The 20,133-nt window shown below is 41.5% G+C and overlaps 2 protein-coding genes across 5 annotated transcripts in view; both read right to left on the minus strand.

Moving 5' to 3' along the window:
• lrrcc1 (leucine rich repeat and coiled-coil centrosomal protein 1) overlaps nucleotides 1–8,488 on the minus strand; it is a 52,673-nt gene extending 44,185 nt beyond the window's left edge. For both annotated transcript variants that reach the window (XM_061921082.1, XM_061921083.1), the window contains exons 1-5: nucleotides 8,349–8,488; nucleotides 8,179–8,235; nucleotides 6,056–6,261; nucleotides 5,910–5,975; nucleotides 5,665–5,832 (exon numbers count right to left, since the gene is read on the minus strand). In XM_061921082.1, coding sequence (XP_061777066.1) covers nucleotides 5,665–5,832; nucleotides 5,910–5,975; nucleotides 6,056–6,261; nucleotides 8,179–8,222 — 484 coding nt within the window. In that variant the 5' untranslated portion in view covers nucleotides 8,223–8,235; nucleotides 8,349–8,488. The remainder of the gene's footprint in view (nucleotides 1–5,664; nucleotides 5,833–5,909; nucleotides 5,976–6,055; nucleotides 6,262–8,178; nucleotides 8,236–8,348) is intronic.
• Nucleotides 8,489–15,486: 6,998 nt separating this feature from the next.
• The window catches only part of LOC133568891 (RNA-binding Raly-like protein), an 82,930-nt gene continuing 78,283 nt past the window's right edge, over nucleotides 15,487–20,133 (minus strand). For 2 of the 3 annotated variants that reach the window (XM_061921084.1, XM_061921085.1), the window contains one exon: nucleotides 15,488–16,344. The gene's annotated coding sequence lies outside the window, so the exon portion shown is untranslated. Of the gene's footprint in view, nucleotides 16,345–20,133 lie in introns of all 3 variants that reach the window. The other variant, XM_061921086.1, reaches the window with a different exon arrangement.

A 20,133-nucleotide genomic window follows, 5' to 3' on the forward strand; every position in this document is an offset into this window, starting at 1 on the left:
CTATGAACGAGACTCTCGCTGCTGTGTTGGATCCGCTTTGGACTGGACTCTCGCGACTGTGTTGGATCCATTATAGATTGAACTTTCACAGTATCATGTTAGACCCGCTCGACATCCATTGCTTTCCTCCTCTCCAAGGTTCTCATAGTCATCATTGTCACCGATGTCCCACTGGGTGTGAGTTTTCCTTGCCCTTATGTGGGCCTACCGAGGATGTCGTAGTGGTTTGTGCAGCCCTTTGAGACACTAGTGATTTAGGGCTATATAAGTAAACATTGATTGATTGATTGATTGATGACTGTACGATTATTGTATGAGTAATAATCACAGTTTTACGATTATTATGTATTGATCGATTTCCCAATAAAACATGTAAAATTACATCAACATTCCTTAGAGATTTTAATGTATTATTTATTACTGTCAGAAATAACAGTAATCAATTAATAACATTACAATAAAAGTAGAGATGTCCGATAATATTGGACTTCCGATATTATCGGCCAATAAATGCTTTAAGATGTAATATTGGAAGTTATCGATATGGGTTTCAAAAAGTAAAATGTATGACTTTTTAAACAACCGCTGTGTACACGGACGTAGGGAGAAGTACAGAGCATCAATAAACCTTAAAGGCACTGCCTTTGCGTGCCAGCCCAATCATATAATATCTACGGCTTTTCACACACACAAGTGAATGCAAGTCATACTTGGTCAACAGCCATACAGATCACACTGAGGGTGGCCGTATAAACAACTTTAACACTGTTACAAATAAGCGCCACACTGTGAACCCACACCAAACAAGAATGACAACCACATTTCATGAGAACATCCGCACCGTAACACAACATAAACACCACAGAACCAATACGTAGAACCCTTTGCAGCACTAACTCTTCCGGGACACTACAATATACACCCCCCGGACCCCACCCACCTCAACCTCCCCATGCTCTCTCAGAGAGAGCATGTCCCAAAATTCCAAACTGCTGTTTTGAGGTATGTAAAAAAAAAAAAAAAATGCACTTTGTGACTTCTATAATAAATATGGCAGTGCCATGTTGGCATTTTTTTCCATAACTTGAGTTGATTGATTTTTGGAAAACCTTGTTACATTGTTTAATGCATCCAGCGGGGCATCACAACAAAATTAGGCATAAAAATGTGTTCATTCCACGACTGTATACCTCAGTATCGGTTGTTATCGGAATCGATAATTAAGTGTTGGACAATATCGGAATATCGGACATCTCTACTTTTTTTTGTTTATTTTGCATGACTGACTTTATTTTTCTGAAACGGTTCTATGCAAAAAAAAATAATAATAAGTGAATAAATGCATTGTTTTCTTGATGTTGTTGCATTGTCTTATATTGTTGAATTAAATATTGTTAAAGACCTACTGAAAGCCACTACTACCCACCACACAGTCTGATAGTTTATATATCAATGATGAAATATTAACATTGCAACACATGCCAATACAGCCACGTTAGTTTACTAAATTGCAATTTTAAATTTCCCGGGAGTTTCTTCTTGAAAACTTCGCATAATGATGACGTGTACGCGTGACGTCACAGGCTGTTATGAAATATGAGCCCTGCACACACACACAGCTAAAAGTTGTCTGCTTTAACGGCATAATTACACAGTATTTTGGACATCTGTGTTGCTGAATCTTTTGCAATTTGTTCGATTAGTATTGGAGAAGTCACAGTAGAAAGATGGAGTTGGGAAGCTTTAGCCTTTAGCCACACAAACACACGGTGATTCCTTGTTTAAAATTCCTGGAGGTGAAACTTTCCTATGGATCAGAGCGCAGTCAAGCCAACATGAATCCCTACCAAATGTCAACCAGCAGGTTTCGGTGAGAAAATTGTGGTTAAAAAGTCTGTTCTTACCGGAGAAGAGCTGAGCTTGTGCCGTCCATAGCTGCTGTCGACTCCCCTGAGACACTGCGCGTCAAGACACCCGTAGAGACAGCCTTCCGACTATCAGGTACTATTTAACTCACTAAAACACTAGCAACACAATACAAAGATAAGGGATTTCCCAGAATTATCCTAGTAAATGTCTCTAAAAACATCGGAATCCGTCCCAATGCAATCGCGGTTTTTTTTTTTTTAACTTATTTTTTAAATCTTTTTTATTTCTAGTCGGTCGCTATCAATACCCTCAAACACGACTCTTTCATCCTCGCTCAAATTAATGGGGAATTTGTCGTTTTTTTGGTCCAAATAGCACTTTTTTTGGAGGCTCCCATTAAAAATAATGTGAATATTCATTCATAGTTTTGATGCCTTCAGTGATAATCTACAAGGTAAATAGTCAGGAAAATAAAGAAAACGCATTGAAAGAGGAAGGTGTGTCCACATTTTTGGCTTGTTCTGTACATAATTAGCTGCGAGCCGCTTGTCAGCCGGGGTACTACACATAATCTGTGTTGGTAGGACTTTTTTTTACTTCAAACCAAAGTACTGTGTAAACCAAGGCTCGGCATCTAATTTGTTGCTATGGTCATTTGATTAGTTACTGTGGTCATCGGGGACGGCGTGGCGCAGTGGGTGAGTGGCCGTGCGCAACCCGAGGGTCACTGGTTCAAATCCCACCTAGTACCAACCTCGTCACGTTTGTTGTGTCCTGAGCAAGACACTTCACCCTTGCTCCTGATGGGTGCTGGTTAGCGCCTTGCATGGCAGCTCCCTCCATCAGTGTGTGAATGTGTGTGTGAATGGGTAAATGTGGAAGTAGTGTCAAAGGGCTTTGAGTACCTTGAAGGTAGAAAAGCGAAATACAAGTACAACCCATTTATTTATTTATTTATCTAATTAGTTACTATGGTCATCTAGTTAGTTACTATGGTCATCTAATTAGTTACTATGGTCATCTAGTTAGTTACTATGGTCATCTAATTAGTTACTATGGTCATCTAGTTAGTTACTATGGTCATCTAATTAGTTACGATGGTCATCTAATTAGTTACTATGGTCATCTAGTTAGTTACTATGGTCATCTAATTAGTTACGATGGTCATCTAATTAGTTACTATGGTCATCTAATTAGTTATGATGGTAATCTAATTTGTTACTATGGTCATCTAATTAGTTACGATGGTCATCTAATTAGTTACTATGGTCATCTAATTAGTTATGATGGTAATCTAATTTGTTACTATGGTCATCTAATTAGATACTGTGGTCATTTGGGGACGGCGTGGCGCAGTAGAAGAGTGGCCGTGCGCAGCCCGAGGGTCCCTGGTTCAATCCCCACCTAGTACCAACCTTGTCACGTCCGTTGTGTCCTGAGCAAGACACTTCACCCTTGCTCCTGATGGGTGCTGGTTAGCGCCTTGCATGGCAGCTCCCTCCATCAGTGTGTGAATGTGTGTGTGAATGGGTAAATGTGGAAGTAGTGTCAAAGCGCTTTGAGTACCTTGAAGGTAGAAAAACGCTATACAAGTACAACCCATTTATTATTATTATTTATATGTGAAGAGCAATCAACATGTGACGTCCGGTAAAGGCAGGACATTTCTCTTAGCACCGAAAGTTGCGAACTTTATCGTGGATGTTCTCTACTACATCCTTTCAGCAAAAATATGGCAATATGGCGAAATGATCAACTATGACACATAGAATGGACCTGCTACCCCTGTTTAAATAAGAATATCTAATTTCAGTAGGCCTTTAAATTGTTTATAAATAAAGTATTTTTCGGACTATAAATCGCAGTTTTTTTCATAGTTTGCCCGGGGGTGCGACTTATACTCAGGAGCGACTTATGTGTGAAATACACATTACCGTGAAACATCAAATAATATTATTTAGCTCATTCACGTAAGAGACTAGACGTATAAGATTTCATGGGATTTATGGATTAGGAGTGACAGATTGTTTGGTAAAGGTATAGCATGTTCTATATGTTATAGTTATTTGAATGACTCTTACCATAATATGTTAGGTTAACATAGCAGACACCTTCTCAGTTGGTTATTTATGCCTCATATAACGTACACTTATTCAGCCTGTTGTTCACTATTTTTAATTTATTTTAAATTGCCTTTCAAATGTCTATTCTTGGTGTTGGGTTTTATCAAATACATTTCCTCCAAAAATGCGACTTATATGTTTTTTTTTCCCTTCTTTATTACGCGTATTCGGCAGGTGCGACCTATACTCCGGAGCGACTTATACTCCGAAAAATACGGTATATGTTATCTAGCTGTTAACTGGAGTGTCCGCCCTGAGATGGGTAGGTCGTGAATTCAAACCCCGGCCGAGTCATACCAAAGACAATAAAAATGGGAGCCATTACCTCCCTGCTTGGCACTCAGCATCAAGGCTTGGAATTAGGGGTTATATCCCTGCTCCCCTCTCCTCCCAGGGGGTGGAACAAGGGGATGGGTCAAATTCAGGGAGTAATTTCACCACACCTAGTGCGTTTGTGACTATCAGTGGTACTTTAATTTTATAGTAGTGATACTTAAATTAAGGCAAAAATAAATTAAAAAGTCAAAAATGTCATTGATACTGAAATACTGACCCCGATACCAAATGTTGTTGTATTGCCCATATCTAAAGGTTTATTTAAAGGCCTACTGAAATGAGATGTTCTTATTTAAACGGGGATAGCAGGTCCATTCTATGTGTCATACTTGATCATTTCGCCATATTGCCATATTTTTGCTGAAAGGATTTAGTAGAGAACATCCACGATAAAGTTCGCAACTTTCGGTGCTAAGAGAAAAGCCTTGCCTCTACCGGAAGTCACAGACGATGACGTCACACGTTTGATGGCTCCTCACATATTCGCATTATTTTTAATGGGAGCCTCCAACAAAAAGTGCTATTCAGACCGAGAAAACGACAATTTCCCCATTAATTTGAGCGAGGATGAAAGATTCGTGTTTGAAGATATTGATAGCGACGGACTAGAAAAAAAAAATAGTTAAAAACAAAAAACGCAATTGCATTGGGACGGATTCCGATGTTTTTAGACACATTTACTAGGATAATTCTGGGAAATCCCTTATCTTTCTATTGTGTTGCTAGTGTTTTAGTGAGTTTAATAGTACCTGATAGTCGGAAGGGCGTCTCAGGGGAGTCGACGGCAGCTATGGACGGCACCAGCTCAGCTTTTCTCCGGTAAGAACTGACTTTTTAACCACACTTTTCTCACCGAAACCTGCTGTTTGACATTTGGTAGGGATCCATGTTGGCTTGATCCATAGGAAAGTTTCACCTCCGGGAATTTCAAACAAGGAATCACCGTGTGTTTGTGTGGCTAAAGGCTAAAGCTTCCCAACTCCATCTTTCTACTGTGACTTCTCCAATATTAATCGAACAAATTGCAAAAGATTCAGCAACACAGATGTCCAAAATACTGTGTAATTATGCCGTTAAAGCAGACGACTTTTAGCTGTGTGTGTGTGCAGCGCTCATATTTCATAACAGCCCTTGACATCACGCGTAAACGTCATCATTACGCAAAGTTTTCAAGAAGAAACTCCCGGGAAATTTAAAATTGCAATTTAGTAAACTAAAGCGGGCGTATTGGCATGTGTTGCAATGTTAATATTTCATCATTGATATATAAACTTTTAGACTGCGTGGTGGGTAATAGTGGCTTTCAGTAGGCCTTTAATGACAGTCAGTGCCTCACCTGGTGCCCTACACAGTGGGTTATCTTTGCCGTCTCGGCTCAAAAGGACCTCTGTTAAGGTGCGCAATCCCAGCAGGCACTGCAGGAGGTGGTCGATGCTGCCCAGCTGGTTGCTATGGAGACTGAGGTACTTCAATTTGCTTCCTGGGCCATGAAGACGCAACAAACCTGGTGAACACAAACTGTAAGAAGTAACACTACCCAATGTGGCAATTTGGTCTGAACATAGTCGCTCCTTAACTCACCAGTGAGGTCGTTTATCTGATTGAAGGATAAATCCAACCTGGTTAACCTCACAAGGCCGTCCAGTCCTGTGGTGGAGAAGAAAAGTAATCAAAAGGCAGACTTTCTCCACAGGGTACAGGCAACAACACTATGGGGCGAGGCTCACCCTCAACCTTCTTAATTGTGTTACAAGATAGATTCAAAGTCCTCAGAGACGTGAGCGCGCTTAGACCCTCAATCTTTGAGATACAGTTGGAGGAGAGGTCCAAGTGTCTCAGGAGCCATGCCGAGTTCAGGCCCTCGATCCTCGGGATGTTGTTGCAGTGCAGCGTGAGTGATGTTACGCAGGGATGCAAGGGAACCACCAGCAAACTACAAGACAGGGAGACATCTTTAGAAATCTCCTGACATCATCCTACCGTATCATTCATGTCTTTGATTACAACAGAGTTATCTAAATAGTTCAAGTTAACTTAAAGGCCTACTGAAAAGAGATGTTCTTATTTAAACGGGGATAGCAGGTCCATTCTATGTGTCATACTTGATCATTTTGCGATATTGCCATATTTTTGCTGAAAGGATTTAGTAGAGAACATCAAAGATAAAGTTTGCAACTTTTGGTCGCTAATAAAAAAGCCTTGCCTGTACCGGAAGTAGCAGACGATGTGCGCGTGTGATGTCACGGGTTGTGGAGCTCCTCACATCTGAACATTGTTTACAATCATGGCCACCAGCAGCGAGAGCGATTCGCACCGAGAAAGCGACGATTTACCCATCAATTTGAGCGAGGATGAAATATTCGTGGATGAGGATAGTGAGAGTGAAGGACTAGAAAAAGAAAAAAAAGACGAGGGCAATGGGAGAGATTCAGATGTTATTATTGGGGACGGCGTGGCGCAGTGGGAGAGTGGCCGTGCACAACCCAAGGGTCCCTGGTTCAAATCCCACCTAGTACCAACCTCGTCACGTCCGTTGTGTCCTGAGCAAGACACTTCACCCTTGCTCCTGATGGGTGCTGGTTGGCGCCTTGCATGGCAGCTCCCTCCATCAGTGTGAATGTGTGTGTGAACGGGTAAATGTGGAAGTAGCGTCAAAGCGCTTTGAGTACCTTGAAGGTAGAAAAGCCCTATACAAGTACAACCCATTTATTAGACACATTTACTAGGATAAATCTGGAAAATCCCTTATCTGCCTGTTTTGTTACTACTGTTTTAGTGAAATTATATGGTCGTACCTGAAAGTCGGAGGGGTGTGGCCACGGGTGTGGTGACCGCCAGTGTCTCCGAGGGAAGCCTTGTTTCTCGACGAGGCAAGGCAGCCGGGCTGAGACTTTTTTTTCCCCTTCCTCCACAGTGTAAGCATCAGACGGTCGGGGGCGGCCGGTGGGAGGAGGCAAGAGAGTCCGCAGCCGCAGGAGGAACGACGCAAGTTCCCCGCTCATGTCTACGGTAAGGGCCGACTTATTACCACCGTTTTCTCACCGAAACCTGCCGGTTGACATGTGGTAGGGAACCATGTTCTCTTGACCGCTTTGTTCAATGGTAAAGCTTCACTGTCATCTTTGGGGAATGTAAACAAGGAAACACCGGCTGTGTTTGTGTTGCTAAAGGCGGCCGCAATACACCGCTTCCCACCTACAGCTTTCTTCTTTGACGTCTCCATTATTAATTGAACAAATTGCAAAAGATTCAGCAACACAGACGTCCAGAATACTGTGGAATTATGCGATTAAAGCAGACGATTTATAGCTGGGATCGGTGCTGGATCAAAATGTCCGCTACAATCCGTGACGTCACACGTCATCATACCACAACGTTTTCAACAGGATACTTCGCGCAAAATTTAAAATTGTAATTTAGTAAACTAAAAAGGCCGTATTGGATGTGTTGCAATGTTAATATTTCATCATTGATATATAAACTATCAGACTGCGTGGTCGCTAGTAGTGGCTTTCAGTAGGACTTTAAAGTGGGGCGAAATTCGTCCTCTGCATTTGACCCATGCCCTTGTTCACCCCCTGGGAGGTGAGGGGAGCAGTGAGCAGCAGCGGTGGCCGCACCCGGGAATCATTTTTGCTGATTTAATAATATTAATAGTGATTAAAGTGATAGTTTTGGTTACAATAACCCTGATATGAAATATTCATAACGTTACCACCATATTTAGGACCGAGTAGAGAGGAAAGTTACATTGGAAAAATACGATATTAAGTTTTAATAAGGTTTGTCACTTTATAATATAGATTGTACAACGATAGAAGGTGAGTGTAGAGACAGAATTTGTACTTACCTTGAAATATTCTGATCAATAAAACTGATTTCCTTTTCTTCCATAACAAATTAGTGACTGAAATTCAAAAACAAAGACGCATCCAACTTTAAACAACAGCCGATTTAGTTGAAAAGCATGCCGTTTTGGGGGGGAAAAGTTGATAGAGCATCAAGGTGCGATTCTCTTACCAGTGGTGTAAATAAATCTGCCTTTTCGTCGGTGAAAATGGAGATTTAATGATTTATTCCCATAATGTTAACTGGACGTTGAATGTTGTCTTTAGTCTTGTCGCTAGCTGAAAACACGAGCAGCCAAACGCATGCGCGAAGATTACGTCACTTCCTGGACTTGCAATTCTTTTTTTTTTTTACAACAGAGCTTCTGCTACGTTATGTTCTGGGATATGATTTATTATTGTTTTGTATAAATAATATGTATAATATAATCCAACAAAACATAAATGATAAGCGGTAGGAAATGGATGATTGGATGGATGGTCACTACCATAGACATCTTGTAAGTAGACGCAGCATTGCCTGCTGTGACGTGAGAAATTCGGCCGCCATCTTGAAGTGGTGATGTGGAGCCGGCGAGCAGCCTAAAGCAGAGCTTCTCAAATGGGGGTATGCGTACCCCTGGGGGTACTTGAAGGTATGCCAAGGGGTACGTGAATTTTTTTTTAATATTCTAAAAATAGCAACAATTCAAAAATCCTTTATAAATATATTTATTGAATAATACTTCAACAAAATATGAATGTAAATGCATAAACTGTGAAAACAAATGCATCCATCCATCTATTTGCTACTGCTTGTCCCTTTTTGGGGTCGCGGAGGGTGCTGGAGCCTCTCAGCTGCATCAGGGCGGAAGGCAGGGAACACCCTGGACAAGTCGCCACCTCATCACAGGGCCAACACAGATAGACAGAAAAAATGCAATATTTAGTGTTGACAGCTAGATTTTTTGTGTACATGTTCCATAAATATTGATGTTAAAGATTCCTTTTTTTTGTAAAGAAATGTTTAGAATGAAGTTGATGAATCCAGATGGATCTCTATTACAATCCCCAAAGATTAAGTTGATGATTACTTCTATGTGTAGACATCTTTATTGATAATTAAATCACTTGTTTGTTTTTCAACAAGTTCTTATTTATTTTTATGTATTTTTTTCCAAATAGTTCAAGAAAGACCACTACAAATGCGCAATATTTCGCACTGTTATACAATTTAATAAATCAGAAACTGATGACATAGTGCTGGATTTTACTTATGTCTTTTTTTTTTCAACCAAAAATGCTTTGCTCTGATTAGGGGGTACTTGAATTAAAAAAAAATTCACAGGGGGTACATCACTGAAAAAAGGTTGAGAACCACTGGTCTAAACTGACAGTTGACAGGTAGAAAACAAAGATGGTCTTTAGCGTTTTCCTGCTCAAATGAGCGGACTGTTGAACATAGGCAGAGTTGGGACCAAGTCATCGTTTTGCAAGTTACGAGCAAGTCTCAAGTCTTTTCCCTCAGGTCTCGAGTCAAGACAGGCAAGTCAAGTCCAAAGTCAAGACTGGAAAGTCTCAAGTCTTTTTCTCCTCTGTCCACTCCTCCCTTGTGGAAGGGGTCCGGTCCGATGGCCATGGATGAAGTACTGGCTGTCCAGAGTCGAGACCCAGGATGGACCGCTCGTCTGTGTATCGGTTGGGGACATCTCTACGATGCTGATCCGACTCCGCTTGGGATGGTTTCCTGTGGACGGGACTCTCGCTGCTGTCTTGGATCCACTATGGATTGAACTTTCACAGTATCATGTTAGACCCGCTCGACATCCATTGCTTTTGGTCCCCTAGAGGGGGGGGAGGGTTGCCTACATTTGAGGTTCTCTCCAAGGTTTTTCATAGTCATCATTGTCACTGGCGTCCCACTGGGTGTGAGTTTTCCTTGCCCTTATGTGGGTTCTTCCGAGGATGTCGTAGTCGTAGTGGTTTGTGCAGTCCTTTGAGACATTTGTGATTAAGGGCTATATATAAATAAACATTGATTGATTGATTGATTGATTGAACTCATGTCCCAAGTCCTGCATTTTGAGTTTCAAGACTAATTTACTTACACAGATTGTGTATATTTTTAAAACACTGTTGTGACGGGTTTCCTACCTGGATCGTGTGGGTTGCAGTGCCGATCGACACAAGACGCATCACAGCAGGTTTGACTCGCGTTTATTCTTTCAATAATCATCATGTCGCACCAATTTCTGGCTCGCTGGCTCTTCCTGCTTGTCGCGGCACACCTTTCGGTGTCCGGGGGCTGCGTCTGTTGCGGGGGCTCATCTGGATCTGTCTTGCTCATCGCGCTAGTGGTCGTCGTCGTCGTCGTCGTCGTCGTCGTCGTCGTCGTCGTCGTCGTCGTCGTCGTCGTCGTCGTCGTCGTGGTGTGTTTCCTCTCCTACTTCTGCCACAAGTGTTCCTCCTTCACCCTTTTTATGCTGCAGCAGATTGAGCGCAGGTGTGTTGGGTACGCACCTGACGCTGATGGCCGCAGTGTCGCTCCAGGTGTGCCCCGCCTCTCCGTTCTGCTGCATGCCCCGCCTCCTGGCCGCCATCTTGGTCAGGGCAACCATTTGCCCTGTCGGCTCGTCGGCTCCGTCTCTCCACAGCTGTATTTTTATTTATTAAAACAAGTGCATTTGAAATTTCAGGAAAAAAAATAGTGCTGACATTGCACTTCATAATAGCACTATTAACCAGTCATTTTAAAACTTTAACTCATTCAATCAATCAATCAATCAATGTTTATTTATATAGCCCCAAATCACAAATGTCTCAAAGGACTGCACAAATCATTACGACTACAACATCCTCGGAAGAACCCACAAAAGGGCAAGGAAAACTCACACCCAGTGGGCAGGGAGAATTCACATCCAGTGGGACGCCAGTGACAATGCTGACTATGAGAAACCTTGGAGAGGACCTCTTATGTGGGCAACCCCCCCCCTCTAGGGGACCGAAAGCAATGGATGTGGAGCGGGTCTAACATGATACTGTGAAAGTTCAATCCATAGTGGCTCCAACACAGCCGCGAGAGTTCAGTTCAAGCGGATCCAAGACAGCAGCGAGAGTCCTGTCCACAGGAAACCATCTCAAGCGGAGGCGGATCAGCAGCGTACAGATGTCCCCAACTGATACAGGCGAGCGGTCCATCCTGGGTCCCGACGAGCGGTCCATCCTGGGTCTCAACTCTGGACAGCCAGTACTTCATCCATGGTCATCGGACCGGACCCCCTCCACAAGGGAGGGGGGCACATAGGAGAAAGAAAAGAAGCGGCAGATCAACTGGTCTAAAAAGGAGGTCTATTTAAAGGCTAGAGTATACAGATGAGTTTTAAGGTGAGACTTAAATGCTTCTAAATGTGTTTATTCCTTTACAGAATAAACACATTTGAAAAAACAAGTGCAACTGTACTTATTAAATCTCAAGGTTGGCAAGTATGATCTAAACTCGACCGCTGCTGATGTTTTTTCTATGTTTTTATTTAATAAGTTGTCGGTGTATTTATTTTAGTATAAAAGTGTAAAAAGTGTTTTGCTTGGGTCATGAAATGATAATAATGGCGTGCCAGGGCATACATACATTTTATATTTAACGCTTAAATCTCAGGAGTCTACATCAACTTCACATCTATCCCTCATTTCAAAATGTTTTAGTTTTGTTGTTTGTTCTAGGGAGGTGTTTAGGGCACGTCCAACCGGTAGGAGGCCACGGGGAAGACCAAGGTCACGTTGGGAAGACTATGTCTCCCGGCTGGCCTGGGAACGCCTCGGGATCCCCCAGGAAGAGCTAGACGAAGTGGCTGGGGAGAGGGAAGTCGAAGTTTCCCTGCTTAGGCTGTTGCCCCCGCGACCCGACCTCGGATAAGCGGAAGAAGATGGATGGATGGATGTTTGTTTTCCGCCCTTTTTTTGGCAAACAAAACTATGTTTGTTTATGGCAAACACACAAAATATGCAAAATCTTCCACCAAAAATATTTTTCAAAGTGGAATATTTGATGTGGAGGAGGGTAGGCCGTAGCGGGGGTGTATATTATAGAGTCCCGGAAGAGTTAGTGCTGCAAGGGTTTCTGGGTATTTGTTCTGTTGTGTTTAAGTTGTGTTAGGGTGCAGATGTTCTCCCGAAATGTGTTTGTTATTCTTGTTTGATGTGGGTTCACAGTGTGGCGCATATTTGTAACAGTGTTAAAGTTGTTTATACGGCCACCCTCAGTGTGACCTGTATGGCCGTTGACCAAGTATGCCTTGATTTACTGTCAATGCTCTCTTTGCCTCTTCTTCACGAATGTTGCTGCGTGTGCACACTTCCAAAATCTGCTTTGATTTTGACCCCTTCTTCAACCTGGACGTACTTTGAAAATACGCGTATTTAAGCTCAAAACTCCGGAATATGAGGAATTTAAGAAAACCCGCCCGGACAGACTGGACAGTCCAGCAAAAGAATACATGTCCGGGGAAAAGAGGACGTATATGGTCAGCCTACATAAGCCCACCAGATATGTGTCAAAGCTGAACTACAGTTAGTGTGTGCTAAGGCAGTAGTTGTACAGTCGCACATATGAAAGTAGATTGAGTATAAGTAATGATAAAATGACATAAGAGATAAAAACAATCCATAGATTATAACGCAGTGGTTAAAAACATGATTCAAAGTAACAAACCATGTTTCCATATGAGTCGGGAAATTGTGTTAGATGTAAATATAAACAGAATACAATGATTTGCAAATCCTTTTCAACCCATATTCAGTGGAATATGCTACAAAGACAACATATTTGATGTTCAAACTGATTGCAAGGAATTTAGGGATTTTACCATCTACGGTCCGTAAAATCATCAAAAAGTTCAGAGAATCTGGAGAAATCACTGCACGTAAGCCACGATATTACGGACTTTTGATCCCTCAGGCGGTACTGCATCAAAAACAGGCATCAGTGTGTAAAGGATATCACCACATGGGCTCAGGAACACTTCATAAAACCACTGTCAGTAACCACAGTTGGTCGCTACATCTGTAAGTGCAAGTTAAAACTCTACTATGCAAAGCCAAACACATTTATCAACAACACCAAGGAACGCCGCTGGCTTCGCTGGGCCCGAGATCATCTAAGATCACCTGATGCAAAGTGGAAAGGTGTTCTGTGGTCTGACGAGTCCACATTTCAAATTATATTTGGAAACAGAGGACGTGGTGTCCTCCAGAACAAAGAGGAAAATAACCATCCGGATTGTTATAGGCGCAAAGTTCAAAAGCCAGCATGTGTGATGGTATGGGGGTGTATTAGTGAACAAGACATGGGTAACTTACACATGTGTGATGGTATGGGGGTGTATTAGTGAACAAGACATGGGTAACTTACACATGTGTGATGGTATGGGGGTGTATTAGTGAACAAGACATGGGTAACTTACACATGTGTGATGGTATGGGGGTGTATTAGTGAACAAGACATGACTAACTTACACATGTGTGATGGTATGGGGGTGTATTAGTGAACAAGACATGGGTAACTTACACATGTGTGATGGTATGGGGGTGTATTAGTGAACAAGACATGGGTAACTTACACATGTGTGATGGTATGGGGGTGTATTAGTGAACAAGACATGGGTAACTTACACATGTGTGATGGTATGGGGGTGTATTAGTGAACAAGACATGGGTAACTTACACATGTGTGATGGTATGGGGGTGTATTAGTGAACAAGACATGACTAACTTACACATGTGTGATGGTATGGGGGTGTATTAGTGAACAAGACATGGGTAACTTACACATGTGTGATGGTATGGGGGTGTATTAGTGAACAAGACATGGGTAACTTACACATGTGTGATGGTATGGGGGTGTATTAGTGAACAAGACATGACTAACTTACACATGTGTGATGGTATGGGGGTGTATTAGTGAACAAGACATGGGTAACTTACACATGTGTGATGGTATGGGGGTGTATTAGTGAACAAGACATGACTAACTTACACATGTGTGATGGTATGGGGGTGTATTAGTGAACAAGACATGGGTAACTTACACATGTGTGATGGTATGGGGGTGTATTAGTGAACAAGACATGGGTAACTTACACATGTGTGATGGTATGGGGGTGTATTAGTGAACAAGACATGGGTAACTTACACATGTGTGATGGTATGGGGGTGTATTAGTGAACAAGACATGGGTAACTTACACATGTGTGATGGTATGGGGGTGTATTAGTGAACAAGACATGGATAACTTACACATGTGTGATGGTATGGGGGTGTATTAGTGAACAAGACATGGGTAACTTACACATGTGTGATGGTATGGGGGTGCATTAGTGAACAAGACATGGGTAACTTACACATGTGTGATGGTATGGGGGTGCATTAGTGCCCAGGGCATGAGTAACTTACACATCTGTGAAGGCACCATTAATGCTGAAAGGTACATAAAGGTTTTGGAGTAACATATGTTGTCATCCAAGCAATGTCATCATGGTTGCCCCTGCTTATTTCAGCAAGACAAGTGTTACAACAGCGTGCAGTCCAGACCTGTCTCCCATGGAAAATGTGTGGCGCATTATGAAGCGTAAAATACGACAGCGGAGACCCCGGACTGTTGAACGACTGAAGCTCTACATGAAACAAGAATGGGAAAGAATTCCACTTTCAAAGCTTCAAAAATTAGTTTCCTCAGTTCCCAAACGTTTATAGAGTGTTGTTAAAAGAAAAGGTGATGTAACACAGTGGTGAACATGCCCTTTCCCAACTACTTTGGCACATGTTGCAGCCATGAAATTCTAAGTTAAATATTATTTGCAAAAGAAAATAAAGTTTGAGTTTGAACATCAAATATGTTGTTTTTGTAGTGCATTCAACTGAATATGGGTTGAAAGGGATTTGCAAATCATTGTATTCTGTTTATATTTACATCAATCAATCAATCAATCAATGTTTATTTATATAGCCCCAAATCACAAATGTCTCAAAGGACTGCACAAATCATTACGACTACAACATCCTCGGAAGAACCCACAAAAGGGCAAGGAAAACTCACACCCAGTGGGCAGGGAGAATTCACATCCAGTGGGACGCCAGTGACAATGCTGACTATGAGAAACCTTGGAGAGGACCTCAGATGTGGGCAACCCCCCCCCCCCCCTCTAGGGGACCGAAAGCAATGGATGTCGAGCGGGTCTAACATGATACTGTGAAAGTTCAATCCATAGTGGCTCCAAGACAGCCGCGAGAGTTCAGTTCAAAGCAGATCCAAGACAGCAGCGAGAGTCCCGTCCACAGGAGACCATCTCAAGCGGAGGCGGATCAGCAGCGTAGAGATGTCCCCAACCGATACAGGCGAGCGGTCCATCCTGGGTCCCGACATCTAACACAATTTCCCAACTCATATGTAAACGGGGTTTGTATATGTGTGTGTGTTATGTTTGGAATATTTGTAAAATTTTTCAACTCCAGAAATTGTATTTTGTAGAGGAAGTGTTTCAGTAGGTGATCCGGTTGAGTTCATTGTTGTGCAGCTTGATCCTGCAAAATAAATGTGTCGCACAAAGAAAGAGTCGGCCCATCTTTCGAGCCGTGTAACATCTACAACTCTAATTCACACCAATAACAAGGATGTGTCTTTAAATCCATGTATATTTTAAGCCTTTATAAAAAAAAACACACAAATTAGCCAGTTATGCAAATGACAATGTTTCCTACTTCAGTGTTAAGCAACATCACGTCTCACCAACATCATCTCTGCAACAATTGACATTTAAAAAACAAAACAAACAAATAAAACAAGCCTACATTTAAAATAAAATTATACAAAATATAATCATCTTTTCATTATACTGTCAGAGACAGGAAGTAAAAAAAACTGATGTGAATACTGTGAGGGAAAAGAGACAAGATGACTAAACACATAATCAAATATGCTCCTCATGTTTTAACGTACATTGTCTGTACAGCAGAGGAGGATCCTGATAAGTTACAATACAGACTGTCGTGAAGAGTATTGCACTCTTGATTTAGCATGTGTCGATTGCTGGGTGCAGTCCAACATGTTCAAAGCAAGCCGTTTGGATGATGAGCGAGTGTCCTTTTTCTTCACTTCTTCATTGCTGAGCTTTTATTTCAAACAATCCTTCTTCCTTCTTGAGCCGGAAAAAAAGATCAGAAAGGTTGGTATCACAGCACTGCAATTCATAACTATGTCACAGATGACCAAAGTCGTACTAAAACATTCATCGTGCCAACACTGAGTTACATATTCAACACATCTGGTCGCTATTTGCTTTTCATCTGATAAATATTCAGTATTTTCTCCATCGTGAGCAAATATTTAGTGTACAAACCCCGTTTCCATATGAGTTGGGAAATTGTGTTATATGTAAATATAAACGGAATACAATGATTTGCAAAGACAACATATTTGATGTTCAAACAAATAATCATTAACTTTAGAATTTGATGCCAGCAACACGTGACAAAGAAGTTGGGAAAGGTGGCAATAAATACTGATAAAGTTGAGGAATGCTCATCAAACACTTATATGGAACATCCCACAGGTGTGCAGGCTAATTGGGAACAGGTGGGTATAAAAGCAGCTTCCATGATATGCTAAGTAATTCACAAACAAGAATGGGGCGAGGGTCAGCACTTTTTATGCAAATCGTCAAACAGTTTTAGAAGAACATTTCTCAACCAGCTATTGCAAGGAATTTTGGGGATTTTACCATCTAGGGTCCGTAAAATCATCAAAAGGTTCAGAGAATCTGGAGAAATCACTGCATGTAAGCGACAATATTACGGACCTATGATCCCTCAGGCAGTACCGCATCAAAAAACGACATCGGTGTGTAAAGGATATCACCACATGGGCTCAGGAACCCTTCATAAAACCACTGTCAGCAACTACAGTTGGTCGCTACATCTGTAAGTGCAAGTTAATCCAATCCAATCCAATCCACTTTATTTATATAGCACTTTTAAAAAACAATAACGTTTCCAAAGTGCTGCACAGCCCTGTTAAAAACAATATTAAAAAAACAATATTATGCTCCACCAATGACTGAATAAAAACAAACAAAATAAATAAATATAAAACCAATATATAAAAAAACAATATAAAAACAAATATGATTAAAAACTATTTTAAAGGGTAAAATCAATTAAAACAGTAAAATAGAAATCAAAGTGTATAAAAAACACAGAGGACCACACAACTCACGTAGTGTTAAAAGCCAAAGAATAAAAGTGGGTCTTAAGACAAGACTTAAAACACTCCACTGTGGAAGCAGTTTGAAGATGGAGGGGCAGAGTGTTCCAGAGCTTAGGGCCGACCACAGAGAAGGCCCTGTCTCCCCTGGTCTTAAGTCTGGTCTTGGGCACCACAAGCTGGAACTGGCTCTCGGACCTCAGAGCACGCGCAGGAATGTAAATTTGGATAAGGTCCGAGATATATTGAGGTGCCAGTCCATGTAAAGATTTAAAAACAAACAGCAATGTTTTAAAATCAAATTTGAAAATGAACAGGGAGCCATGTGCAAACTTTGAAGAATTGGGGTTATATGCTGGCCACTTGAAATAAAAGCATGAAAGACTTGTTCAAAAAGGTTAAAAGATAAAAACGGTTTAACCTTTACTAAAAGACGAAGGTGATAAAAACACGATTTTAAAACGCCATTGACTTGTTTGTCTAGTTTAAAATCACCGTCTATAGTTAAAACTCTACTATGCAAAGCAAAAGCCATTTATCAACAACACCCTGAAACACCGCCGGCTTCTCTGGGCCCGAGATCATCTAAGATGGACTGTTGCAAAGTGGAAAAGTGTTCTGTGGTCTGACAATTCCACATTTCAAATTATATTTGGAAACAGAGGACGTGGTGTCCTCCAGAACGAAGAGGAAAATAACCATTCGGATTGTTATAGGCGCAAAGTTCAAAAGCCAGCATCTGTGATGGTATGGGGGTGTATTAGTGCCCAAGGCATGGGTAACTTACACATGTGTGATGGTATGGGGGTGTATTAGTGCCCAAGGCATGGGTAACTTACACATGTGTGATGGTATGGGGGTGTATTAGTGCCCAAGGCATGGGTAACTTACACATGTGTGATGGTATGGGGGTGTATTAGTGAACAAGACATGGGTAACTTACACATGTGTGATGGTATGGGGGTGTATTAGTGAACAAGACATGGGTAACTTACACATGTGTGATGGTATGGGGGTGTATTAGTGAACAAGACATGACTAACTTACACATGTGTGATGGTATGGGGGTGTATTAGTGGCCAAGGCATGGGTAACTTACACATGTGTGATGGTATGGGGGTGTATTAGTGAACAAGACATGGGTAACTTACACATGTGTGATGGTATGGGGGTGTATTAGTGAACAAGGCATGGGTAACTTACACATGTGTGATGGTATGGGGGTGTATTAGTGAACAAGACATGACTAACTTACACATGTGTGATGGTATGGGGGTGTATTAGTGAACAAGACATGGGTAACTTACACATGTGTGATGGTATGGGGGTGTATTAGTGAACAAGACATGGGTAACTTACACATGTGTGATGGTATGGGGGTGTATTAGTGCCCAAGGCATGGGTAACTTACACATGTGTGATGGTATGGGGGTGTATTAGTGAACAAGACATGGGTAACTTACACATGTGTGATGGTATGGGGGTGTATTAGTGAACAAGACATGGGTAACTTACACATCTGTGATGGTATGGGGGTGTATTAGTGAACAAGACATGACTAACTTACACATGTGTGATGGTATGGGGGTGTATTAGTGAACAAGACATGGGTAACTTACACATGTGTGATGGTATGGGGGTGTATTAGTGAACAAGACATGGGTAACTTACACATGTGTGATGGTATGGGGGTGTATTAGTGAACAAGGCATGGGTAACTTACACATGTGTGATGGTATGGGGGTGTATTAGTGAACAAGACATGACTAACTTACACATGTGTGATGGTATGGGGGTGTATTAGTGCCCAAGACATGGGTAACTTACACATGTGTGATGGTATGGGGGTGTATTAGTGAACAAGACATGGGTAACTTACACATGTGTGATGGTATGGGGGTGTATTAGTGAACAAGACATGGGTAACTTACACATGTGTGATGGTATGGGGGTGTATTAGTGAACAAGGCATGGGTAACTTACACATCTGTGAAGGCACCATTAATGTTGAATGGTCCATACAGGTTTTGGAGCAACATATGTTGTCATCCAAGCAACGTTATCATGGACGCCCCTGCTTATTTCAGCAAGATAATGCCAAGCCATGTGTTACAACAGCGTGGCTTCGTTAAAAAAGAGTGCGGGTACTTTCCTGGCCCGCCTGCAGTCCAGACCTGTTTCCTATCGAAAATGTGTGGCGCATTATGAAGCGTAAAATACGACAGCGGAGATCCCGGACTGTTGAACGACTGAAGCTCTACATGAAACAAGAATGGGAAAGAATTCCAATTTCAAAGCTTCAACAATTAGTTTCCTCAGTTCCCAAAACGTTTATTGAGTGTTGTTAAAAGAAAAGGTGATGTAACACAGTGGTGAACATGCCCTTTCCCAACTACTTTGGCACGTGTTGCAGCCATGAAATTCTAAGTTAATTATTATTTGCAACAAAAAAAAATAAAGTTTATCAGTTTGAACATCAAATATGTTGTCTTTGTAGCATATTCAACTGAATATGGCTTGAAAAGGATTTGCAAATCATTGTATTCCGTTTATATTTACATCTAACACAACTTCCCAACTCATGGAAACCGGGTTTGTAAATAAAAATGGAATGCCTGTTTTCTATTTGCAGCTCGGTAAATATCAAAATAAACTTTTTCCACAGGCTAATAATACATTTGAAAATAAAATAACAATAATGACTGAATCAAACGTTCAAGCCTTG

The sequence above is a fragment of the Nerophis ophidion genome, linkage group LG14, assembly GCF_033978795.1.
Source record: "Nerophis ophidion isolate RoL-2023_Sa linkage group LG14, RoL_Noph_v1.0, whole genome shotgun sequence".
Classification (NCBI taxonomy): domain Eukaryota; kingdom Metazoa; phylum Chordata; class Actinopteri; order Syngnathiformes; family Syngnathidae; genus Nerophis; species Nerophis ophidion.